The sequence below is a fragment of the Acinonyx jubatus genome, chromosome B3 (assembly GCF_027475565.1).
Source record: "Acinonyx jubatus isolate Ajub_Pintada_27869175 chromosome B3, VMU_Ajub_asm_v1.0, whole genome shotgun sequence".
Taxonomy (NCBI): domain Eukaryota; kingdom Metazoa; phylum Chordata; class Mammalia; order Carnivora; family Felidae; genus Acinonyx; species Acinonyx jubatus.
In genome coordinates, this window is record NC_069386.1 from 60,569,454 (window position 1) to 60,596,059 (window position 26,606).

The 26,606-nt window shown below is 40.6% G+C and overlaps 1 protein-coding gene across 3 annotated transcripts; it reads left to right on the top strand.

Annotated features, from left to right (window-relative positions):
* Positions 1-2,063: 2,063 nt before the first annotated feature.
* NDUFAF1 (NADH:ubiquinone oxidoreductase complex assembly factor 1) lies at positions 2,064-26,553 on the top strand. 3 transcript variants are annotated; one of them, XM_015064907.3, is made up of 5 exons: positions 2,071-2,349; positions 6,991-7,636; positions 11,646-11,831; positions 24,947-25,021; positions 25,775-26,553. In XM_015064907.3, the coding sequence occupies exons 2-5, from the start codon at positions 7,061-7,063 to the stop codon at positions 25,922-25,924; spliced, it is 987 nt and encodes a 328-aa protein (XP_014920393.1). In that variant the 5' UTR covers positions 2,071-2,349; positions 6,991-7,060; the 3' UTR covers positions 25,925-26,553. The 3 variants fall into 3 exon arrangements, with proteins under 3 accessions (XP_014920395.1, XP_014920393.1, XP_014920394.1); XM_015064908.3 differs by lacking the exon at positions 2,071-2,349 and adding an exon at positions 6,043-6,158; XM_015064909.3 differs by lacking the exon at positions 11,646-11,831 and having other exon boundaries at positions 2,064-2,349.
* The last annotated feature ends 53 nt before the right edge of the window (positions 26,554-26,606 follow it).

Sequence of the window (26,606 nt, forward strand, 5' to 3'; positions counted from 1 at the left end):
TCTCTTTGCAATGGCTGTTCTTGGTCTGCTTCACTGTGTTTCTTTTGTCATGTTATCATTTCAAGGCATTTGGCTGCCTTATGTCTATAAAAAGACCGTCCTCTGTTGGCTCCATTTCTAATTTGGATGGGTTTTAGTTTTGTTATGAACAAAGCTACAGTTAAGTTCTGGCAAAGCCCACTACCTGGGAGCTCCCGGGAGGCTAAGAAAGAAGGCAGCACAGACCTGGCTAGATTAACCAAAATAATAATTTCTCTCCACCCTTTGTCTTTATTCTCTCCCATAATGCCTCCACCCTCTCTTTTGCCTGCCATTCTCACATCCTTCCTTCTTGATTTGATCAATTTCCCTCCCTTCAGCCTCCCTTTCCCCACTGCTAAGGAATACCCATGGGGTTTCATACACTTAAACAGTTAATGAATAGGGAAATGCAAATCAGAACCACCATGAGATATCACTGCACTTACTTTAGGATGGCTCTTCTAAAAAAAGAAACACAAACAGAAAATAACAAGTGTTGCTGAAGAGGTAGAGAAAATGATTCTTGTGCATTGCTGGTGGAAATGTAAGATGGTGATTTCTCAAAAAATTTTTAAGTAGGCTCCATGCCCAGTGTGTGGCTTGAACTCATGACCCTGAGATCAAGAGCCTCATGCTCTACTCACTTAGCCAGTCAGGTGCCCCGATTCCTCACATCTTAAACATTAGAATTACCATATGGGTTTAATAACCAAAAGAGTGAAAGCAGAGGCTTGAACAGATATTTGTACACGTATGTTCACAGTAACATTGTTCACAATGTGCAAAAGGTGGAAAGTTGCCATCAATAATGAATAGAAAAACAAAATGTGGTAAGTACATGCAATGGAATATTATTCACCCTTAAAAAGGAAGAGAATTCTGGCACATGCTACAGTACGGTTGAACCTTGAATATATTATACCAAATGAAGTAAGTCAGACACAGAAGAGCAAATATTGTATGACAAGGCACCCTGTCATATACTTTAAAATATAGATCTTTGGGGCCCTTGGATGGCTCAGTCTGTTATGTATCCAACTCTTGATTTCGGCTCAGGTCATGATCTAATAGTTCATGAGATCGAGCCCTGTGTCTGGCTCTGCGTGGACAGCACAGAGCCTGCTTGGGATACTCTCTGCTCCTCTTTCTCTCCCTCTCCCTCTCCCTCTCTCTCAAAATAAATAAATTTTATAAAAATATAAATAAAAAAATAAAAAAGCTCTTAACAAAAAGAGGTTGGAAATGTATTCTGGGATTTAGGGAAGATGAAATTGTACATAACTCATATCTGAAACTAAAAAGAGTCAGTGGTGGAGGCAGCTGTGGAAGGTTCAAGGCGGTAGGCTAACCAGGCAAGTGTCAGTCTAGAAAAGTCAAAAGCAGAATTTCAAGAAGTAAGAGGTGGTGGAATGGAAACAAGTGGTGGGGGAAACTTGGAAAAGCCAATTAATTGTATTCGGTGAGGCCTTTTGGAACCTTGGAAAAGACTGGAATTAATTGCTGGGGGTTACAATTCATTGGAATACTTGAGCTAAAAGCTTAATTCCTGCTAGCACAGTGCTAATTGCTGAGGACAGAAGAACAGCATAGTTCTGGACCCAAGAAGCTCACAGAGTGGCAGAGGAAGTGAGAAGTGAATACTTAAGACACAATGTTGAAAGTGCTTAAACAGCGGTGTGCAATGGATACAGAAGTTCTGGAGAGTGGGCGGCCCCATTGGGCAGGATTTGGGTAGGACTGGTAGGACGGTTTGCTGTCCAGGTGCGTGGTGGGTCTCCAAAGATTCCGGGGGGAGGGGCGATTCCAAGGAGATCCAGTCCTCTGAGGCCATGGGCAGCTTTTAGGTGCTTGCGGGGAGAGGCGGCAAGAGGGGACCCTGGCGCCCGGGGGCGAAAGGACGTTAGCAGTATTTGGGTCCTGTTTGAAAGATGAGAGGTGGAATTTGCAGCCTGAAGCAGGGATGCAGAAAGGGAAGGAGAAAAGCGTCTCTAAACTCTCCGCCACTTTCTCACACAGGGCAGAAAAAATCAGGAGGGGGTAAACGGAGCCCTTTGGGAGGCTGTTCGACCAAAAGCCTGAATTCGCCGGGCTCCGGAAATCTTGTTTCTCTTCTCCGGACTGCGCCTCGGCCGGAACTCTAGTGCCCTAAGGTCTGGTTTGGCGCCGGACTGGAAAAGCAGACGGACGCACACGAAGAAAGTGGAGTACCCGGTCGCGAAAAGCGGAGATCCGGGTGGAAGTCACTGGCGCGCTCCGGCGGGGAGGCCAGCAAGCACCGGCAGGCTGTTAGCGCGTCCGGGACGTGGGAAGGCCACACAGCCCCAGCAGGTGAGGCCTGACAGGGCTGCCTCTCCGTGGCACGGTCCCGACCGTTCCCCCGAATCAGATCCGGAGTTAAAACACAGGGGTCGAGGGTTAGTTTTGCCACTTACTAGCTGTATGACCTCGGTTAATTTATTCTTGGAACCTCCGTTTCCTCTTCTTTGTAATGGGAACAGTTATAGCACTTCTCTCAGGGTTGTTGTGAGGAGTCAATGAAATATACTTAGAACAGTTTCTGGCACATGGTAAGCCCTGGGTATATAATCTTTACTAAGACTACTCTCTTTTAGCTCAGTGGGTTCCGTTGCCGTCAAAATTCATCAACTTCGGCCCCGGATCATCCATTTGATGGGTTTTACTTTATGTTTATTGGTAAAAATACGAAGCAAAATTTTATAATTAAATTTATGTTATTAGAGAAGTAACAGCACTATTAAGAATGTGGAAAATAGGGTGAATAATGTTACTCATAATCCCATCCTATATACAGCTTTAAGCCTTTTTTCGCCACCCAAAACTTTTTTGTCTCTGCATTTTTATGCTTGCAATATTTGTATATATGCAGTTTGGATTCCTCCTTATTTGCTACTTAGTAGTGTAGCCTATGGTTGGGGTTCTCGAGAATCTTTTATGATTGTACAAATTCCATTTTGTAGGATTATCATTTGTTTCCCAAATTCCTTAATATATAGAGATAAAATTATTTAAGCACAATCGGTGAGGGAAATTGAAATATTACCTTTGATTCCAGGACCTCAGATCAACTGTTTTTAATTTCCTGGTTCCCTTCTTTTTTTAGTCCATGTGAAAATATACTGTTTGCATGGTTTTCATTTATTCAGCAAACATCATTGGGCATCAGTTATGTTTAAGCCATGGTCCTTATGATTAAGGAGGTCACACTAGTGAGGTAGACAGATAAAAGTGATATTCTAACATTATGTAAGGGCGAAAGAGGGGTATGCACGGATTGTCAGGAGAATATGGAGGAAGAGTAATGTCATTGCCCCCTGGTGGAAGGCAACTAGGAACATGACTATAGTTGAACATGAGCTTATTACTTCTTACAGTGAGAAAAAACACATACCATAGGAAACCATGTAACATCTAAGTAAGAGAGTGTTAAAAGGGATTTATTATTGGATTTAGGTTTGTGTTAAGTGATTTGGGGGAAAGTAGTCTGGAAGTGGAGGTAATTCTATGACTGGGAATGTGAAGTCTTATCTATCTAGTGTTAGGCTAATGCCATGATTGGTCAACATATACCAGTCATTCAGGGCACCTGGGTGGCTCTTGGTTAAGTGTCCAGACTCTTAACTTTGGCTCAGGTCATGATCTGTTTGTGGGATCGAACCCTGCATCAGGCTCTGCACTGACAGTGAGGAGCGTGCTTGGGATTGTCTCATTTCTTGCTCTCTGCCCTGCCCCCCTCACTCACAGACTCTCTCTCTCTCAAAATAAATAACTTAAAAAAGATATGTTAGTCATTCATATTAGCCAAGATAGTAGAATATTTGGTCATTTTTATGGTTTCAACAGTGGGTTTTTTTTTTTTTTTTGGTATGTGTTCAGACAGGATTACAGTTGGTCTTTTTAAAAAATTATTATTATTTTTTTAATTTTAGAGAGACTGTGCACAAGCGGGGGAGAGGGGCAGAGGGAGGGAAACTGAGAATCTTAAGCAGACCCCACACTCAACACAGAACCTCACAAGGGGCTTGATCCCATGACCTGAGCCGAAATCAAGAGCTGGACGCTCAGCTGACTGAGCCACCTAGGTGCCCCTACAGTTGGTCTTGATGGAGCTGAGGTTATTGCCCATGGATATGAGGCAATAGATCGGGACTTGGGCACATTTTGGAGGGCCTTGTGTTTGAATTTCTGGGGAGGAATTGCTGACTTACTATAAGGGGAGTGCAGTCATATTTAGACAAATCCCTTTTGTTGCCTGTCAAAGGATAGATCGAGAGAAGTAGAGGAGATCAGAGTCAAGGAGATGTGTTCAAATTTTGCTACTTAAAGAGTATCCTATGGACCAATGACAAGGGCATCGTTTGGGGGCTTGTTAGAAATACAGAATCTCAGGCCTTATCCTATACCTACTAAATCAGAATCTGCATTTTAAAGTGATTTAAGAAAAAATTTTTAATGCTTATTTTTGAGAGAGAGAGAGAGAGACAGAGCACAAGTGGGGGAGAGGCAGAGAGAGAGAGAGACAGACAGACAGACAGAATCCGAAGCAGGCTCCAGGCTTTTAGCTGTCAGCACAGATTCTGATGCGGGGCTCAAACTAATGAATCGCAAGATCGTGACCTGAGCCAAAGTCAAAAGCTGGATGCTTAACCCACTGAGCTACTGAGATGCCCCAATTCATAGGCACTTAAAGTTTGAGAAGCCCTTTGTTGGGAAGTTACAGTAGTCCTGGTAAGAAGCAATAAGACCCTGAAGCAAGACACTGGTTGAGGAAGTGGGGAATTGTGGAGGTATTATTTAACATATATTACAAGTCTCCTGCATGCCTGGCACCATCCTGGGAGCTGGAAGTACCACAGTGAGGATGGTCTCCCTCGCCAGACTGGAGTGTCTTGATGGAAGAGACTAATGAAGAAATTGCAGTAAACTGTAGTAGGGAAAGTGTAAGCCCAGGATGCAGTAAGATTACATTAGAGGGATGCAGGTGCTGGTGAAGTTGAATCGTCAAGGAAGGGTTCTTGGAGGGGTAAGGGATGTTGAAGCTGAGTTCCAAAGGATAAGGTAGCTAGGCAAAATCTGTGGAGGGCATTCCTGGCCTAGGAACAGCAATCAGCCAAAGACTGAAGCCCAGAGAAGGGAGTACTGGTTGGCACTTGGTGGACCACAGGTGTTTAGCCAGGATTGGAGTAGAGAGTGGGATGTGACTAGAGGTGAGGTTGGGGAGATGAATGGAGGCCAGATGTGGAGTCTTCTAGACCCTGTGGAGAAAGTTGGCCTTTATTCTGAAGACCATGAGGGAGTCCCACATGTGTTTTAATCAGAGAAGATAAGTGATCAGTTTTATGTTTTAGGCCCTTCTAGATGCTGAGAGGTGGGATGAGGTAGAGGTGGTGGCAGCAAGCCTGGAGGCAGGGAGCAGAGTGCAGTGTTCTAGAAGAAAGAAAGTGGTGATTCCCCTGATGTGAGGAGTGAGGGAGGAGGGGCACTCTAGAAGATTGACCACTCCTTGGTTGTAGTTAGGGTGGTCTGGGCGCCATTTAGTTGTAGACTACTAGGCAGTTGAAGTAGGTGAGCCAGATTGTTGGATTTTGGCATTTTTGAGGCTTTTTTTTTCTTTTAAGTTTTTAGTGTTCTGTTTATTTCCTCATTCAGCACCATGTTCTGACTAGTGGATGAATTTTTGTTTTTGTTTTTCCTTTCTTCTGGTCTTTGGGCCAAGATAGGAGAAAGACAAAGAAATTGGCATTGCATCTTTTATTTCCTCTTAGGGGTAGCTGGAGTAAGTAGAAGAGAGAACTGTTTAGCCAAAGTTGTTATTTTACTAGAGCAATAGAACTTGTGTTGCTGATGTTTTTACTAGAAGCAGCAGCATTTAGTGGAAGGACTCAAGGCTAGGGTTCTAATTCTAGCTTCCATGCTGATTAGCAGTGTGAGCTTAGGCAAATCATTTCACCTGTTGGTGTCTGTTTCCTAGAGAAAGGAAATATCTCCCTGGCTTGTCTTACGGGAGCCTTGTGTGCCTTAAATGAGATAATATATGCCAGGTGGTTTGAAAACCTTACTGGATCAGAGAACGCTCTTGTAGCCTTCATTCCATCTGATCTTCAGAAGAATACCTTATGGTAAGTAGAGGAGGTGTTAACACAGCATTACCCCTGAGGAAATGGAGGCTTCAAAAGATTAATAGCTTTACCAGAGGATAAAGAGCTTTATTAGGTTTAGCCGTATGAAATTGCCAATATTCACAATGTTCATAACCTAATAAGTGGGCATGTTTTCTGACTCCACATACAATGTACCCTGTAGTCCCTGTTTGTATAGATGAAGTGCTAAAATGTTGTCAGTTATCCTAGGTCTTGGAGTGAATTAGTTGAGTATTTTATTTTAGGTATCAATGATTTCTTTAAAAATCCAGCATAAGAGCACCTGGGTGGCTCAGTTGGTTAAGCGTCCGACGTGGGCTCAGGTTGTGATCTCAGGTTTGTGAGTTTGAGCCCCACGTCGGGCTTTGTGGTGACAGCTCAGAGCCTGGAGCCTGCTTTGGATTCTGTATCTCCCTGTCTTTCTGCCCCTCCCCCACTCATGCTCTGTCTCTCAAAAAGTAAATAATCTTTAAAAAATTAAAAAAATTAAAATAAAATAAGAATCAGCATAAAAATTTGGTTTAAGGTCAACACAACCTTTTGAAGTACATACTTGAATTATTTTGAGGTAATAATTAACTCCATGAAGGGGGCCTGTGTTTCTCTTCCTCTTCTCATTTTTTCACGAGGCAGGGGGATACTTTCTTTATATACTGCGTAAACAGGCTTATGTTCATAGTAGGCCCTGGGGAAGTGTTTATAGAATTAGAAAATAAGTTCATGAATTTCACAACACATGTTTTTGTTGAATTTGAAATTGTGATGCAGTCATTGCTACCCTGGTAACTCTTCAATGTCTTTTCCTTTCTAGGTGGAATTGAGCTATTTGCTGAAGCTTCTTTCCTTTGTAGCCCAGGGAGAAATTTACATTTTATCTTACTATGGCTTTGGTTCACAAGTTTCTGAGTAGCGCTTATATTTTCAGAAAATGCCTGAAGCCAAGTGTTTCTTCATGTCCATTTTTGGGTAATCGCTTTGCAGACTATTGTTCTAGTAGTCTTCAGAAACCTGTGGCTGCTCCTGGCAAAACCTCCTCTCAAAGGAATACTGAAGGGGATTTGCAAGGACATCACCAGAGAGAAGTTGCTTTGGATATAACCTCTCCAGAGGAAAAGCCGGAAGTTAGTTTTGATAAGGCAATTAAAGATGAAATAAAGAACCACTGCAGGCGTTTGAAGGATGATATTGTGAATTATTGGATCGGCCCTGAAGGCCGCCCTCTGCATGAGGTCTTGCTGGAACAAGCCAAGGTTGTCTGGCAATTCCGTGGAAAAGAGGACTTAGATAAGTGGATGGTGACTTCTGATAAGACAATTGGAGGCAGAAGTGAAGTGTTCCTGAAAATGGGCAAGAATAATCAGAGTGCACTGCTGTATGGAACTCTGAGCTCTGAGGCGCCTAAAGATGGGGAAAGTGGCCGCAGTGGGTACTGTGCAATGATATCCAGGATTCCAAGGGTAAGTGAAGTCCCAGAGCCTCAGTTTTCCAGTGAACGGGGGTGAATTTCATTGTAGTATGAACTGTAGCAGATAGCTTTTTTTGTTTTTTAAACAAAATACTTTTTTTTTGAGGTTTATTTATTTTGAGAGACTGAGAATACGAGTGGGGGAGGGACAGAGAGAAAGGGAGGGAAAGAGAATCCTATTGCGCCGCTCAAACTCAGGAGCTGTGAGACCATGAACTGAGTCTAAATCAAGAGTTGGATGCTTAACTGAGTCACTCAGTTGCCCCTACAGATAGCTTTTGTTTCTATGAGTGAAAACACCTGGTAGGTCATCTGTGTCAGTGGGGTTAAGTAACTACAGGGCACAGGTGTAAAGCAAAAGCATAAGGGGGAAGCGGTTCCTGAGGAGGGGGCACTTGTTTCTGGGCATCACTTTGGGTCAGGGTGGGACATTCTTATGTTTGAGGAGCTCTGAGAAGTCAGACATTTGAACAATGATCTCGGGAGATATGCGTCTTCTCTAATAGACCACAGTCCCTGTGATGGCCAGAGATTCATTAGGGTGGATGTAGGGTCAGCATGTAGTTTTTATTTGTTTTTTTAAGTAAACTTTTTTATTTTAGAAAAGTTTTAGTTTTACTGAAAAATTGTGCAGATAGTACAGAAGGCTCCATATGCCCCTCACCCACCTTCTCCAATTGTTGCTATCTTACATTGCTTTCGTACATTTGTCACAATTAGGAAACCAACATTGGTACATTACTATTAACTAATTCCAGACACTATTTGTATTCCAGTAGTTTTTCCACTTGTACTTTTTCTGTCCCGGGATCCCAGCCGGGACACCACATTATATCTAGTTGTCATGTCTCCTTAGGCTCCTGTACCATGTAATAGTTTCTTAGTCTTTCCTTATTTTTCCTGAGGATTTGAGAACTCCTGGTCAGGTAGTTTGTGGACTAATCCTCAATTTGGGATTTTCAGATGTTTTTTCTCCTTGTAAGACTGGGTTTTTGGTTTTTTAGGAAGAATACCACAGAGCTGAAGTACTGTTTTCATCACATCATATCAGGAGTACAGGCTAGCAATGTGACTTATCATTGATGTGTTAACCTTGATCCCCTGGTCAGGATAGGGTTTGCCAGATTACTCTGTTGTTACTATTTGCTTTTCTTCTTTCCATACTCTTCTTTGGAAGCAAGTCACTAAGAGCATCCTACATTCAAGGCATGGGAGCAGGGCATGGGGTTAAGTTCTGTCTCCTTAAAGGGATGGTATTTTCATATATTATTGGGTATTCTTCAGAGAAGAAGTTTTGTTTTTCTCCGACTTTATTTAGTCAGCCAGTCATTTTGTATGGACTCGTACTTCGGGTTATAATCCAGTGCTATGTTATTTATTTTGTTGCTCAAATTGTTCCAGCTTTGGCCATTGGAAGCTCTTTCAAGTTGGTTTTTATCCTTTTGACATGCCTCCATTTTTTTGTTTTTTAGAACTTTCTGGCACTATAAGATGCTCTAAGCACATTTTGTATTTTCTCTGTCCCAGACCTAGAACTAGCCATTTCCCAAAAGATCCCTGATGCCTTTTTTTGGAGAATGGTATTAGAAACCCAGATCTGGGTGCTGAGTATGCTTGTTGCTACTGGGTTGACAGTACTTCCAGGACCTCTCAATGGACACAGCAGGAAATACAGGGATGTATACCAATCGTGGAAACACGTCTGTAACTATTTCTGTACAAGCCCAATAGGAGTTCATACCGTGCTGACTCTAATATAGTACCATGTGGTTCATTTTCAGCTTCTCCCTCTTATCTATAACTTCGTACTGTAATACGGTGAGAAACCTGTCTCCCATTAGTTACCATCAACTTAACCTGTTAATTCAACCCCAGTGTACATGCAAAACAGTTTCAGAACTTTTAAATTTTTTTAATTAAAAAAATTTTTTTAACTTATTTATTTTTAATGTTTGTTTATTTTTGACAGAGAAATAGAGTGTGAACAGGGGAGGGGCAGAGAGGGAAGGAGACAACAGAATCTGAAGCAGGCTCCAGGCTCTGAGCTGTCAGCACAGAGTCTGATGCAGGGCTCAGAATCACAAACTATGGGATCATGACCTGAGTCAAAATCGGATGCTTAACCAACTGAGCCACCCAGGCGCCCCAGTAGTTTCAGAACTTTTAACCCATAACCCTATGAGAAACAACTTTACCGACTAGAGTACACTGGGTATACATAGTTTCCTTTGTCTTTAGTTTTACAGTTTCCCATCAGAGCATTATTTTCTAGAGTTACTTAGGTTAGCTCCTTTGTCTCACAACCAGTCTATGGCTTTTTGCAAATTTGCTGACTGGGTGTTGTTTCAGGGCTACCTGGACAGGCTCTCATGCCTGGCCTTGGCCATAGCCTCTGGATGTTTGCTTGGCTATTGTACTCTAAGGAGAAAGGCAAATGTTAGTTACCAGGGTCCCTCTCTCCAGATAATGATGAGAAAGAAAGGTATGTGTTCTTTCAGAGACAAGTATGCATATAAAGATTTTCTTTCCAGTGCCTGAAATCCACAGAATGGATTTGGTCATTCCACAGTAGAAAATAATTCTATGGCTGGATAAACACTGCGGAGTAATGAAAATAGGCGATACAATTTATTAAGTGTGCCTTGCCAGTCCTCTTGCTACTTTGTGTGTGTGTGTATGTATATATACATATATATATGTATATATATATACACACATGTACATATACATATATACACACATATATACATATATATGTATACATATATATATGTGTACGTATACATATATACATGTATATACATATATCCCTTTAATTCCTCACAACAATCCTGTAAAGCATGGTCATCCTAATTATATAGATGAGGAAACTGAGGCTTTGGGAGAGTTAACAACTTGTCTAAAGTTACACAGCTGGTAAGTAAGATAGTTCATATCTGAGCACTGCTATTCTCGAAATCAGATTACCTTTGAGAATGCTGTAAATAAACACCTTTTTAAATTAACACTAAATTCCATTTTCCATGAGAGACAGTATAGGTAGTTGTTAAGACTACAGATTTTGGAAGGGCACCTGAGTGGCTCAGTTGGTTGAGTGACTGCAGCCCGGGTCATGATCTTACAATTCGTGAATTCGAGCCCCGCATTGGGCTGTTTGCTGCCTGCTTCAGATTCTGTGTCTTCCTCTCTCTCTCTCAAAAATAAATAAACATTAAAAAATTTTTTTTCTTTTTAAATATAGATTTTGGAATTAAATGGCACTGGATCTACCATTTCCTAGTTGAGTGCTCAGTTTCTTCATTTGTAAGCTGGAACACAATGATAGTACCTATCTCAGAGGGCTGTGAGGATGAAATTATGCATTCACAGTGTTTATGTAGGTTTTCAGTGGATGGTAGCTATTGTTATAAAAGAGCGATTTTAAAACTCGAGCTCTTTCATAGTTTTCTGATTTATAGGAAGGCAGCTGTCGCTGCCCACTCAGAATCCATTACTTGATAGTACCAGGGGAAAAAAAGGTACATACAGCAATTCATTTCCATTCATTGATACATATGAGTGCCTACCACATATCAACACTGTCCTGGGCCAATCATGTCCTGAACATTACCTTTGAAGCATAAATACGGGGCACCTGGGGGTTGCATTTGGTTAAGCGTCTGACTCTTGATCTCGGCTCAGGTTAAGAGTTTGAGCCCTGCGTTGGGCTTTGTGCTGTGTGGAACCTACTTGGGATTCTCTCTCTTTCTGCCTGTCCCCCAATTGTGCATGCATACATGCTTTCTATCTCAAAATAAGTGACCATTAAAAAAAAGAGAAACATAAATACTATGTCAGTATTTTATGCTAAAAAAATAATCCCCAGATTTATCTGCCTCCTTATGGTAGAAGGGCAAACTAGGTAGAAAAATGCCAGTGGATCCTTTTGATACTTCAAAAGATGACTAATTTTGCTAGTGGTGGAAAATGAGATGAACTTAATTTTCCTTTCTGCACCTTAGGGCCCTTTCGAGAGAAAGAGGTCTTATGATTGGTCCCAGTTCAACACTCTGTATCTCCGTGTACGTGGAGATGGTCGGCCTTGGATGGTGAATATTAGACAGGACACGGATATAATCCAGAGGAAGAATCAAATGTACAGTTACTTCATGTTCACCCGTGGGGGGCCCTACTGGCAGGAGGTCAAGGTAACAGCATAAGTCTTTATTGTGTATGAAAATGAAGTCTTTTGAAATCATGGCTATCCTGTAGTTTTTTGTTTTTTGTTTTTTTCCTTATTAATCCCTTTTGGAAGGTGTGGAAAGAGAAAGAAGGAAGATGATCTAGGGGTGAGATTTATATAAGTGATTTTTTTCTTTAATTAATATAAATGTTAGTTTCCTAACCAGTAAATATTTCTCATAAGGATATGGCCAGGTCCATGGTAAATCATGGGTACATCTCTGCTCTGTGCCCAAGTAGATGTTTCTTCTTAAGTTTCCACCACATCCCCTCTTCCAGGCAACTCTATTAAGCTAGTATCCCTAGCTTAGGAGAAAGTCTTCTTAGGAGCAATAAATACTTCATATTTTACAATCAAAATTTTTATTCATTTTTTGGTAATATAAGGCACTGTTACTTTGTGAGAGTAAGCTTTAAGAAGGTAAAAATGTTCACCTAGAGGAAAAGAGGTAGAAATTAAGGGAATGAATTTCAATTTCCCATTCTTTTCTTCTGTCTGCTGAAGGTTTTTAATACATAAACTCCAAAGAAAGTCCCTGTTTTGCTTATACTTAAACCTAAGGGTCATTCTAGATTGCTTTCTCCCTTACCCCACATATAGTCTGTTTAGCACATTCTGTCACCTGCACTGTACCTAGAGTCTGACCATTCTAGCCATCTCTCCCACTCACCCTAGTCCAGGCCTTTGGATTTACTACAGCAGCCTCTTCATGGTTTTGCCCCCTAAAATTCACTTTCCACTCAGCTGCCAGAGTGATCTAACACATAGTGCAGACTACATCAGTCACATGCTTAAAACCCTCCAGTGGCTTCTCATTGCAATTAGAATAAAGCCCAAACTCCTTAATATGGTCTGCTGGGCCTACAGTATCAGACCCGTCTTTATCCTCAGTCTCCCTGCCTACCTTCTTCCTCCATACTGGCCCCTTTTCTGTGTATCACACCCAACAAGCTCACCTCCATCTCAGAGCCTGTGTACTTCATGTTGTATCTGCTTGGTAGGCTTTTCACCTTCTTGTTCTTCCTTGTCATTCACCTCTCAGCTCAAAAGGCCTCAGAGATGCCTGACCCCTGTAGCTAGAGTTGTATCCTCTAACCCAGTCACTAACACTACCCTGTTTACTTTTTCATAGAACTTATCACTAAGTAAAATTATTTTGTTCATTCACTTGTCTCTTTATTATCACTTTCTACCCTGCACCCCTGGAACATAAATTCTGTAAATTCTGAGAGCAGGAACCTTGTCTGTATTGTCTCCCTTGCTGTCTCCCCTGCACCTGAGCAGTGCCTAGCATATAACAGACACTTGATGCATATTTCTGCATTAATATAGTTACATAAGCAAAAAATTACTACATATGTAACACTTGTATACGAATAGTATATATAACAAATTATTATTACTTTAAAATGTTTAGTTTTGAGAGAGAGAAAGAACACGTGAGCAGGAAAGAGACAGAGAGAGAGGGTGAAAGGATCTGAAGCAGGCTCTGAGCTGTTAGCCCAGAGCCCAAATAAGGGGTCAAATCCACGAACCATAAGATCATGACCTGAGCCAAAGTTGGATGCTTAACTGACTGAGCCACACAGGCGCTCCAATATAATGAATTATTAAACTAGGATTTCATACAGAAAATTTGGAAAATCCCGAAAAGGAAAAAAAATTAACCACCACCCAAAGGTAAAATACTTTTGGTGTGTACCTTCCAGATCTTTCTTTCTTTCTTCTTTCTTTCTTTCTTTCTTTCTTTCTTTCTTTCTTTCTTTCATTCATTCATTCATTCATATCCAAGTTAGTTAGCATATAGTGCAACAATAATTTCAGGAGTAGATTCCTTAATGCTCCTTACCCTTTTAGCCCATCCCCCCCTCCCATAACCCCTCCAGCAACCCTCTGTTTGTTCTCTATATTCAAGAGTCTCTTATGTTTTGACCCCCTCCCTGTTTTTATGTGTTTTTTTTTTAACGTTTATTTATTTTTGAGAAGAGAGAGAGCATGAGTGGGGGAGGAGAGAGAAAGAGGGAGACACAGAATCTGAAACAAGCTCCAGGCTCTGAGCTGGAGCCCCCCGACGCAGGGCTCCAACTCATGGACTGTGAGATCATGACCTGAGCCGAAGTCTGACGCTTAACCGACTGAGCCACCCAGGCGCCCCTGTTTTTATATGATTTTTGTTTCCCTTCCCTTGTGTTCATCTGTTAAATTCCTCATATGAGTGAAGTCATATGATATTTGTCTTTCTCTGACTAATTTCGCATAATACCCTCTAGTTCCATCCATGTAGTTACAAATGGCAAGATTTCATTCATTTTGATTGCCAAGTAATACTCCATTTTGTGTGTGTGTGTTTGTGTGTGTGTATGTAGACACATATACACACACACGCATGCGCATACACATATATTACCGCTTCTTCTTTATCCATTCACTCATTGATGGATATTTGAGCTCTTTCCATGCTTTGGCTATTGTCAATAGCCAGTGTTTACTGCTGTAAACATTGGGGCGAATGTGCCCCTTCAAATCAGCATATCTGTATCCCTTGGGTAAATACCTAGTAGTGTAATTGCTGGGTCATAGGGTAGTTCTATTTTAATTTTTGAGGAACCTCCATACTGTTTTCCAGAGTGGCTGGACCAGTTTGCATTCTCACGAGCAGTGCAAAAGAGATCCTCTTTCTCTACATCCTCGTCAATATCTGTTGTTGCCTGAGTTGTTAATGTTAGCCATTCTGACAGGTGTGAGGTGGTATCTCATTGTGGTTTTGAGTTGTATTTCCCTGATGATGAGTGATGTTGAGCATTTTTTCATGTGTCGGTTGGCTATCTAGATGTTTTCTGTAGAGAAGTTTGTCTTTTGCCCATGTCTTCCCTGGATGATTTGGTTTTTGGTTGTTGAGTTTGATAAGTGCTTTATAGATTTTGGATACTAACCCTTTATTTGATATGTCATTTGCAAATATCTTCTCCCATTGCATTGGTTGCCTTTTAGTTTTGCTGATTGTTTCCTTCCCTGTGTGGAAGCTTTTTATCTTGATGAGATCCCAATAGTTCATTTTTGCTTTTGTTTTCCTTGCCTCTGGAGACATACTGAGTATGAAGTTGCTGTGGCCGAGATCCAAGAGGTTTTTCCTTGCTTTCCCCTCTAGGATTTTGATGGTTTCCTGTCTTACATTTAGGTCTTTCATCCATTTTGAGTTTGTTTTTGTGTATGGTGTATGACAGTGGTCCAGGTTCATTTTTCTGTATGTCACTGTCCAGTTTCCCAGCACCATTTGCTAAAGAGACTATTCCATTGGATATTCTTTCCTGCTTTGTCAAAGATTAGTTGACCATACTTTTGTGGGTCCATTTCTGGGTTCTCTATTCTATTGCATTGATCTGTTTTTGTGCTAGTATCATACTGTCTTGATGATTACAGCTTTGTAATATGTCTTGAAGTCTGGAATTATGATGCCTCCAGCTTCAGTTTTATTTTTCAAGATTGCTTTGGCTATTCGGGGTCTTTTCTGGTTCCATACAAATTTTAGGATCATTTGTTCTAGCTCTGTGAAAAATGCTGGTATTATTTTGATAGGTATTGCATTGAATATGTAGATTGCTTTGGGTAGTATTGACATTTTAACAATGTTTGTTCTTCCAATCCAGGAGCATGGAATGTTTTTCCATTTTTTTGTGTGTTCCTCAATTTCTTTCATAGGCTTTCTATAGTTTTCAGTGTATAGATTTTTCACCTCTTTGGTTAGATTTATTCCTAGGTATTTTATGGTTTTTGGTGCAATTGTAAATGGGATTGATTCCATGATTTCTCTTTCTGTTGCTTCATTGTTGGTGTATAGGAATGCAAGTGATTTCTGTGCATTGATTTTATATACTGCGACTTTGCTGAATTCATGGATCAGTTCCAGCAGTTTTTTGGTGGAATCTTTTGGGTTTTCCAAATAGAGTATCATGTCATCTGTGAAGAGTGAAAGTTTGACCTTCTCCTGGCTGATTTGGATGCATTTTATTTCTTTGTGTTGTCTGATTGTTGAGGCTAAGACTTCCAATACTATGTTGAATAACAGTGGTGAGAGTGAACATCCCTGTCTTGTTGCTGACTTTAGGGGAAAAGCTCCCAGTTTTTCCCATTGGAGGATGATATTAGCATTGGGTCTTTCATATACGGCTTTTATGATCTCGAGGTATGCTTCTATCCCTACTTTCTTGAGGGTTTTTATCAAGAAAGGATGCTGTATTTTGTCAAATGCTTTCTCTGCATCTATTGAGAGGATCATGTGGTTCTTGTCCTTTCTTTTATTGATGTGATGTATCACATTGATTATTTTACAGATCTTGAACCAGCTCTGCATCCCAGGTATAAATCCCACTTGGTTGTGGTGAATAATTCTTTACTGTATTGTTGGATCCAGTTGGCTAGTGTCTCGTTGAGAATTTTTGATTCATGTTCATCAGGGAAATTTGTCTGTAGTTCTCCTTTTTAGTGAGGTCTTTGTCTGGTTTTGGAATCAAGGTAATGCTGGCTTCATAGAACGAGTTTGGAAGTTTTCCTTCCATTTCTATTTTTTGGAACAGCTTCAAGAGAATAGGTGTTAACTCTTTAAATGTTTGGTAGAATTCCCCTGGAAAGCCATCTGGCCCTGGACTGTTGTTTTTTGGGAGATTTTTGATTACTAATTCTATTTCTTTGGTGGTTATGGGTTGGTTCAGATTTTCTATTTCTGCCTGTTTCAGTTTTGGTAGTTTGTATGTTTCTAGGAATTTGTCCATTTCTTCCAGATTGCCCATCTTATTGGCATATAATTGCTCATAATATTCTCGTATTAATGTTTGCATTTCTGCAGTGTTGATTGTGATCTCTCCCCTTTCATTCTTGATTTTATTTATTTGGGTCCTTTCCTTTTTCTTTTTGATCAAACTGGCTAGGGGTTTATCAATTTTGTTAATTCTTTCAAAGAACCAGCTCCTGGCTTCATTGATCTGTTCTACTGTTTTTTGGGGGAGTTCGATAGCATTTCCTGTCTTGTGTTGGGTTTGGGTTTTATTTGCTGTTCTTTTTCCAGCTCTTTGAGGTGTAAGGTTAGGTTGTGTATCTGAGACCTTTCTTCCTTCCTTAGGAAGGCGTGGATGCTATATTCTTCCCTCTTATGACTATCTTTGCTGCATCCCACAGGTTTTGGGCTGTGGTGTTATCATTTTCATTGGCTTCCATGTACTTTTTAATTTCTATTTTAACTTCTTGCTTAGCCCATTCATTCTTTAGTAGGATGTTCTTTAGTCTCCAAGTATTTGTTATCTTTCCAAATTTTTTCTTGTGGTTGATTTCAAATTTCATAGCATTGTGGTGTGAAAATATGCATGGTATGATCTCAGCTCTTTTTGTACTTGTTGAGGGTGATCTAATCTGTGAGGGTGATCTATTCTGGAGAATGTTCCATGTGCACTTCAGAAAAATGTGTATTCTGCTTTAGGGTGAAATATTCTGAATATATCTGTTAAGTCCATCCAGTCTAGTGTGTCATTCAAAGCCATTGTTTCCTTGTTGATTTTCTGTTTAAATTATCTGTCCATTGCTGTAAGTGAGGTGTTGAAGTCCCCTGCTATTATGGCAATGACTTTGTTTGTGATTAATTGATTTATATATTTGGGTGCTCACACGTTTGGAACATAAATGTTTACAACTGTTAGGTCTTCTTGGTGGATAGACCCCTTAATTATGATATAATGATTTTATTCATTTCTTATTACAGTCTTTATTTTAAAATCTAGATTGTCTGTTATAATTATGGCTACTCCACCTTTCTTTTGGTGACCATTAGCATGATAGATGGTTCTCCATCCCCTTATTTTCAATCTGTCTAAAATGGGTCTCTTGTAAACAGCACATAGATGGATCTTGTCTTCTTATCCATTCTGTTGCCCTGTGTCTTTTGATTGGAGCATTTAGACCATTGATGTTTAGAGTGAGTAGTGAAAGATATGAATTTATTGCCATTATGTTGCCTGTAGAGTTGGAGTCTCTGGTGGTATTCTCTGGTCCTTTCTAGTCTTTGTTGCTTTTGGTCGTTTTTTGTTTTGTTCTGTTTTGTTTTGTTTCATCTTTCCTCCCATCAGAGAGTCCCCCTTAAAATTTCTTGCTGGGCTGGTTTAGTAGTTGAACTCATTTAATTTTTGTTTGCCTGGGAAACTTTTTATCTCTCCTTCTATTTTGAATGACAGCCTTGCTGGATAAAGAATTCTTGGCTGCCACTCTTTTCTGGCCTGCCAAGTTTCTGTGGATAGGCCTGCTGTGAACCTGATCTGTCTTCCCTTGTAGGTTAAGGACTTCTTTTTCCCTTGCTGCTTTCATGATTGTTTCCTTGCCTGAGTATTTTGTGAATTTGATAGGCCTTGTTGGTGGTCAGTTTTTGTTGCATCTAATGGGAGTTCTTTATGCTTCCTGGATTTTGATGTCTGTGTCTTTCCCCCAGGTTAGGAAAGTTTTCCGCTATGATTTGCTCACATAAATTTCCCTTTTTCTCTCTGTTTGTCTTTTAGGACCCCTAGGATTCTGATGTTACTCCTTTTTTTTTTTTTAAATGTTTATTTTTGAGAGAGAGAGACAGAGAGAGCGTGAGAGCATGAGCGGGGGAGGGGCAGAGAGAGAGGGAGACACAGAATCCAAAGCAGCCTCTAGACTCTGAGCTGTCAGCACAAAGCCTGATGCGGGGCTTGAACTCATGAATTGTGAGGTCATGACCTGAGTGGAAGTCAGATGCTTAACCTTAACACTGAGGTACCCAGGTGCTCCTGATGTTATACCTTTTTAATGAGTCACTGAATTCTGTAGTTCTTATTTTGTCCTCTTTTGCCTTAGCTGCCTCCTTTTTTTCTACGTCATTATTCTCCATAAGTTTGTTCTCTTTATCACTGATTCGCTGCTCTGCCTCATGCGTCCTTGCCACCATGCCATCCATTCACGATTGCAGCTCAGTTATAGCATTTTTTTATTAGATCCTGACTAGCTTTTACTTCTTTTATCTCCGCAGAAAAGGATTATAATCTATTTTCAACTCCAGCTAGTATTCTTATTATTGTGATTCTAAATTCTAGTTCAAACATCTTGCTTGTATCTGTGTTGATTAAGTCCCTGGCTCTCATTTCTTCCTGTTCTTTCTTTTGGAGTTTTGTCATTTTGAAGGAAGAAAAGGAATTAATAAAGTAAAAAAAAGAAAAAAATTTAAAAACAACACAAAGAAATCAAATAAAGGATGGTAGATCTTAGGTGTGTTTTTGTTTGGTTGTTGAAAGAGCTTGATAGAGAAAAAAGGGAAAGATAAGAAAAAAATGGGAAAGAAAAAAGGAAAACGTTTGAAAATTTGAAAAAATGAATACAATAAAATAGAATAAAATGAAGTGATGAAAGTAAAATAGAATTTTAAAAATTTACAAAAAAGTAAAAAATATCATAGAAAAAATTAAAAATATTTTTAATAAAAATGGAAAATAAGTTCTTTCTCTTGTATTCAAGAAAAGAAAAAAAATTGAATAAAAGGGCCAGCGAACAGAATAAAATACTATTGAAATTACATCTGGTTTCCTGTAGAAGTCAAACGATGAAGCACTTTATAATCTGTAAACTAAGCTGGTGGAGAGACTTGTGTTCCTGAAGAGCACGGTTGGCCTAGTTAGGTGGGGCTTAGTGAATGACTCTGTTCTCCACTAGATGGCGCTGCTTGCCTTACTGGGGTGGATTGTTGCGGTGTGTGCAGGCGTGTGGGGTGAAAATGGCATCACCCATTTCTCCCCAACTAGCAGTCAAGCATCCCTCCTTTGACTAGGGATTCTGTCCACTCCCCACTTCTACACTGTCCATGACCAAGCCGTCAGGCTGCTAGGTGGCACCTCCCTCCTGAGTTTTATCTCAGATGGGGCTGTGTTTCCCAACACCTCACTTCTAAGGGACTGCAGCTTTGACCTGCTCAGACCCTCTGGGGGAGGGTCTCGCTGAGCAATGCCTGGGTTCCAGCCTGCTCCTAGGAATGTTCTACAGACTGTGCTGCTGTCGATGCCCAGAGACTGCAGCTGGGTGCCAGCCCATCCCAGAAAGTTTGCATGATTGTGTAGCAGCAGTGTTTTAGGGATTATGGTAAATAACAACACACATCTGGCACCAGGCTTCACCCTTAATGACCTTGTTCCAGCACCAGGGAATGTGGTTATTCTTTGGGGTCCTTTGGGACCTTTGCCTGTGGGGAGGCTGCACAGCCTCTACCAAATGTCCTCCCAGAAGGGGAACCGCCTCTCCTCGTGTGGCCTGAGGACCCCTTGGACCTCACTCTGCTCCTGGGGATTCACTCTTCCCACCAGAGCTCCACCAGGTATCCAGCTATGAAGTTTCAGACTCTGCACTCCTGCTGTTTAGAGTCTTAATGGAATTTAAGCCCTCTCCTTTCTCCCTTTTTTTGTTTAGACCCTTGTGGCTGTTTCCACTCTTCCTTTTTCTCTGCAGCTGCTTTTGGAGGGGGGTGCTTTTCCTATACTCTCCCCCTGTCTTTGTGCTCTCTCTGCCAGCAAAAACAGCTCCCTGCCCTTGGTGGTTTCTCTCTCCTCCATTTTACCTCTCCGCACTGCATACCTTGCAGTTCTGTGGTTCAGGTTGTGCAGATTGTTGTGTTAATCCTCAAATCAGTTTTCTAGGTGTGCAAGATGGTTAATGGTTGATTTGGCTGCATTTCAGGGATGAGAGATGCAAAAAAAACTTCCATGCTTTTCTGCCATCTTGGCCCCTCCCCCCAGATTTTTCTGTTTCCGCCTCAAAAAAATTTTTTTAACAAAAATGTTATTGTGTCAGTGCTGTTTTATAACATATATTGTTCACTGAATTTCATATACAACTTCCTGCTGAGATACATTTTTATATCATTTTGAATTTCTTTATGATATTTTACTATATAAATAGAAGACAGTTTAGTTAGTTGTTCCTCTATTACTGGACATTTAGATTGTTTTCAGAGATTTTCACTGTTGTGCCAAACTCTGAAGTAAATATCCTTAATTATTTTCTTGGGATATATTCTCAGAAATAACATACCTAGAATAAATGGTATGTACATTTTTTAGGGCTTGCACACTGACAAATTATTCTCTGGTATTATTGCTATTTAATTGTTAACAATTACTTTCTTCCCTGAAAATACATGTAGTCCTAACTTTGGCCAGAAAGAATAGTTGTTTGCAACAGCTCTCTTTAAATTATTAAGGGAAAGTGTTGGGGAAGAGATTTTTTTTTTAATCGAAGTGTTATTGACCTACAATGTTAAATTAGTTTCAGGTATACAACATAGTGATTCACCATTTATATACATTACTCAGTGCTCATTACAATAGGTGTAGTCACAAGAGGTTTTTAATTAAATGTTACTAATTGCTGTTAACTTCTGCAGAATAATTCTCCTTTAGTAAATAGAAGTGAGATGCTTAAGTATTTACTCTGATTACAGGGAGAAAACAGAGGAAAATGACGGAAAAACTATAAAATTTAGCTTACTGTCCTTTGGAAAGAGAGAACAACTGTTCATCCTTTGCTTTTTATGCAAGCTTTTAATGCAAGATTTAATGTTTCTTCTTAGCTTTTTTATCCAGCTAAAAAAAATCCAGTTCCTTTGATGTAGACAGTGTTCTTAGAGAATTGTTGTCAAAAAGATAGAAGAGATTAGTTTGAGGGGACAGTAGGGTGGATGACACATGTTCCTTGAATGGCAACCAGGTAGCCTTGATTCCATTTCCAAAATATATTTTGAATAATGAGGTAGATGAAGTGTGAAACTAGGGTGCAAAATGAAAAATTGATGGGGGGGGGGTCCCCCCAGGTTTGTCTGACAGGAATGAAGAGAGCAGGTGAAATAGGGTGTGACTGCATTTAAATCTGCTATGTGAGCAGTGTGATCTACTGCAGTGGTGGGTTGGAATCTGAGCTTTGAATTGAGACTTTTATGTCCACAAGTGTTTTTGGTGATAAGTAATCTGAACAGCACATTAATTTTTTGGTTCACAAGTCAAAAATCTAAAATGATGTACAGTGAGAAGCCTCACTCCCACTCATGTCCCTGTTGACTCTTCCTGCCCACCCGCTCTAGGGAGCCGCTCTGTAGTTTCTTGTGTAGTTGGCAGTTTTGTTATGCAAATATAAGCAAATGTGAATACATGTTCTTATTTTGTCTAATTATACTCAAAAGTATAAATAACAAACTTTGTACATCTTTAGTGGTTTTTTTTTTTTTAATTTAAATCCTAGAGAGCTTACCTGTCGCTTTGTGGAGTTATTTTTCATTAATGTTATTTTGTTTGGCATTAAAAAAATTTATTTTTTAACGTTTATTTATTTTTGAAAGAGAGAGAGAGTTGGAGGGAGCATGAGCAGGGGAGGAGCAGAGAGAGAGGCAGACAGAATCTGAAGGAGGCTCCAGGCTCTGAGCTGTTAGCACAGAGCCCAGTGCAGGGCTCGAACCCACAAACTGTGGGATCATGACCTGAACCAAATTTGGACTCTTAACCGACTGAACCACCCAGGCACCCCTGGCATTTTCTGTTAAATGGAATTCCCATAGTTGATTCCTGTATTAATAGACACTGGGTTGTTCCCAGTTGCTGTGGTAAATTGTTTTGTTTTAAGTTTATTTTGAAAGGGAGACAAACATGAGTGGGCAAGGGGCAGAAAGAGAGGGGGAGAGAGAGAATCCCAAGAGGGCTCCACACTCTCCACACAGAGCCTGATGTGGGGCTTGAATCCGTAAACCGTGAGATCATGACTTGAGCTGAAATCAAGAGTCGGTTGCTCAACCTACTGAGCCATCCAGGAACTCTCCAATTGCTCTAGCAAATTTTTTATTATTATTTTTTTGAGGCTTTTAAAAAATTTATTTTTATACTGTGTATTCTGTCTAGATTTTTCTTAATTAAAACATTTTTTTAAACATTTATTATTGAGAGACAGAGACAGAGCACGAGCATGGGAGGGGCAGAGAGAGCGGGAGACACAGAATCTGAACTAGGCTCCAGGCCCTGAGCTATCAGCACAGAGCCTGATGTGGGGCAAAGTCACACACCGCGAGATCATGACCTGAGCCTAATTTGGATGCTTAACCGACTGAGTCAGCTATGCGCCCCTTAATTTTTTTTTTAATGTTTTTATTTTTGAGAGAGAGAGAGAGACAGACAGACAGAGACAGAGCACAAGTGGGGGAGGGGCAAAGGGAGAGGGAGAGACAGACTCTGAAGCAGGCTCCAGGCTCTGAACTGTCAGCACAGAGACCGACGTGGGGCTTGAACTCACAAACTATGAGATAATGACCTGAGCTGAAGTCGGACCCCCAACCGACTGAGCCACCCAGGCGCCCTAGATTTTTTTCCCTAATACATTGTAGAGGTCTGCCATTGCATCCTGTGTAGAACTACATGAAAAGAAGCAGCTGTACAGTATTGAATTGTGTGGATGCAATGTAATCTTGTAACCATTCCCCTATTTTTCCTTTTTTTTAATTAGAAAAAGCTGTACCATTACATATTTGTCAGAGTCTATCTGTAACATAAATTCCTAAAAGTGAAGTTGGTAGGTCAAAGTTACAGCATTTCAAATTTCGCTAAATATTGCTGTTTTCTATTGCTGTGAGCGATTACCGTAACTTAGCAGCTTCAGAAGACCCACATTAGCTCACTTGGTATGGCTGAGTTCAATGCTCAGGGCCTTAGAAGGCTAAAATTAAGGTGTCTCCTGGGCTATATTCCTTTCTGGAGGCTCTGGGGAAAAATCCACTTACAAGCTCATTAAGGTTATTGGCCAAATTCAGTTCCTGTGATTGTAGGACTAATGTCCTGGTTTCTTGACTGGTTGTCAGCTGAGGACCACTCTCAGCTCCAAGGAGCTGCCTGCATTCCTTGCCATTTCATTTCCTCCACCTTTAGAAGAAAAAGTGGAGGATCTCCCCCACTGAATCGCTGATGCTTTTAGGCTCTTTCACCAGTCCCTCCTATAGGCTCAAGTGATTAAATCAGGCCTACAGTGGATAATCTTCCCTACATTACGGTCTGCTGCTTTAGGACCTTACTTGTGCACAGTCCCTTCTCAGCAACAGAGGTTAGCATGAATACCTGGAAGAGGGTGTGTGTATACAGAAGGGGGCTTCTTGGAATCTTCCTAGACTCTTGCCTCCCAGTTGCCGGCCACTCTAAGAGTTGTACCAATCTGCACACCTACCCGCTGTATACAAGTGGGCCCATTTTCCCTCTTCCCCGTGTTTCTATTGGTTATTAAACTTTAGTTATTTGTGACAGTTTTGTGTTTAAGATATTAGAATTTTGTTCATAAATGTTACACATATTTATCCTTTGTCTTTGCTGTCAGAAGGTTAAATTGTACTCTACTGTATCATTTTTCCTTTGGGATTTCTGGCTTAGAAAGGTTTTTCTCTGTTTTCTTCTAATACTTCATTTTTTAAAAAAATGTTGGTTTATTCTTAAGAGAGAGACAGAGACACAGAGCCTGAGAGGGGGAGGGGCAGAGAGAGGAGGAGATACAGAATCTGAAGCAGGTTCCAGGCTCTGAGCTGTCAGCACAGAGCCCAATCCGGGGCTTGAACCCCCACCAACTGTGAGATCATGACCTGAGCTGAACCTATGGAACCACCCAGGAGCCATCTAAAGTTTTTAAAATTTTTTTTAAAGATTTATTTTTGAGACAGAGACAGAGTGCAAGTGGGGGAGGGGCAAAGAGAGGGAGACACAATTCAAAGCAGGCTCCCAGGCTGTGAGCTGTCAGCACAGAGCCCTGATGTGGGGCTCAAATTCACGAACCGTGAGATCATGACCTGAGCCCAAAGTCAGATACTTAATTGACTGAGCCACCCAGGCGCCTAACTAATACTTCATTTTTAAAAAATGTATATCGATGATCAAAATGACTAGCCACTTGTCATAACTGCATGTATTAGAATTATAACGTTAGAATTAAATAACATTAGCATTAAACTATTATCGTTGCAATTCCATACAACTGCCTCACTTGCTGACATTTGAGATGTTAAGTATATGGTTTCTTTTTCAGATTCCTTTCTCCAAATTTTTCTTCTCTAATCAAGGAAGAATCCGGGATGCCCAGTACCAGCTTCTGCTTGATAAGGTAACATTTTCCTGTACTTTCACTCAGAACTGTTCCCTTTAGTGAAACAGAACTCCTGTGAGGATCATTTCAGTTCATTTTTGAGGGCTGGCAAATGAAAGCTAAAAATTCTTGAGGCCATCCCTGTTACTCCCATATGGAGGTTGACTCAGACATATCTTGTGAGCCAAACCTCCATCCTGCAGGAATTTCCTATGGTCGTCATCATTTCAGCCTGCTCACATTTTATTTTAGCTCCAAAATAGTGAAAAGTATTGAAGTTTAAGAGGGCTACAAGGAACCTCCATTAGACATACATGCTGACCTTACCAGTCTGAAGTGGCACTACTTTGGAGAGGGAAGAGAAAGTAGAAGGTAGAAAATCAGCCCTGCACTTATGATTTGCCACAGCATTTGAGAACTCTGGTGTACTTGCTAAGGGCTGATAGTGTCAAGACCCAGCTATGTTAAATTCTTTCTTTTTAAACGTTTTTGAGAGTGGAGAGTGAGCCCTGCGCATCCATGTTAGCAGAGAGAGAGGGAGCCGTAGAATCCAAAGCAGGCTACAGGTTCTGGGCTGTTAGCACAGGGCCCCATGTGGGGCTTGAACCCATGAACTGAGAGATCATGACCTGAGCCGAAATCGGACGCTTAACTGACTGAGCCACCCAGGTGCCCCAAGACCTAGTTATATTAATCACCTCAGGAACTTCAAAACTCCAGGAATGGTATCAGTATATGAGATTTTGATCAATTTCTGTATTTTCAATGTAGATCTCTTCTGTTGGATTCACCCTGGCTGATAAAGTAGATGGTCCATTCTTCCTGGAAATAGATTTTATTGGAGTTTTTGCTGATCCAGCCCACACAGAAGAATTTGCTTATGAAAATTCTCCAGAGCTTAACCCAAGACTTTTTAAGTAGTAGAGATGGTATGGTAATTTTGTACTACCAAACTGCATAGTATCATCCATGATGACAGAGACAAAATATTTAACAGCTTCCCATTAACGGCTGGTATGTATTCCCCGAGACAAAGCTAAATGCTGTTGCCAAGAAAGGCCCCATAGTGGGAGACACAGCATGAAACCAGGTTCTAAACTGCACTTCAGCTTAAAGAATGCAAGTCCTGATGTGGAGATAATAGGTAAAGAACTTAACTGTTTTGGATTAGAATGATTCCTGTTAGGAACTATTCCTGCCCAAGTTGGTATTGTCAAAGCAGGGTGTCTCTAAGATGATTGTTGATGTCTTTGTCTCTCTCTGTTCCTCATAGGTTTCTTTTGTTTTCTAATCCATCATTTGAGGAAAGGAGACTGTTAAAGATTGCTATACAATTCAGTGATTTTTTAGTATATTCACAGAATTGCCAATCCTTACCATAATTACCATAAGCTAATTTTAGAAAATTCTATCAAGCCTAAAAAGAAACTGTAATTGAGTGCCCTTTGCAGGCACTCATTCTCCCAGCCCCAGTATCTATGGATCTACTTTCTTCATGGGTTTATCTTCTCTGGATATGTCTCCTACAAATAGAATCCAATAATATGTGATCTTTTATGTCTGGTGGTTTTTCATTTAGCATAAATGTCTTTGAGATTTATCC

What these genes read in the sequence shown, in the direction of transcription:
- NDUFAF1 (XM_015064907.3), top strand. Translation starts at nt 7,061, where the DNA reads ATGGCTTTGGTTCACAAGTTTCTGAGTAGCGCTTATATTTTCAGAAAA. An exon ending in TGATATCCAGGATTCCAAGG is followed by an intron (nt 7,637 to 11,645) that starts GTAAGTGAAGTC and finishes TCTGCACCTTAG; the next exon opens with GGCCCTTTCGAGAGAAAGAG. An exon ending in CCTACTGGCAGGAGGTCAAG is followed by an intron (nt 11,832 to 24,946) that starts GTAACAGCATAA and finishes TTTCTTTTTCAG; the next exon opens with ATTCCTTTCTCCAAATTTTT.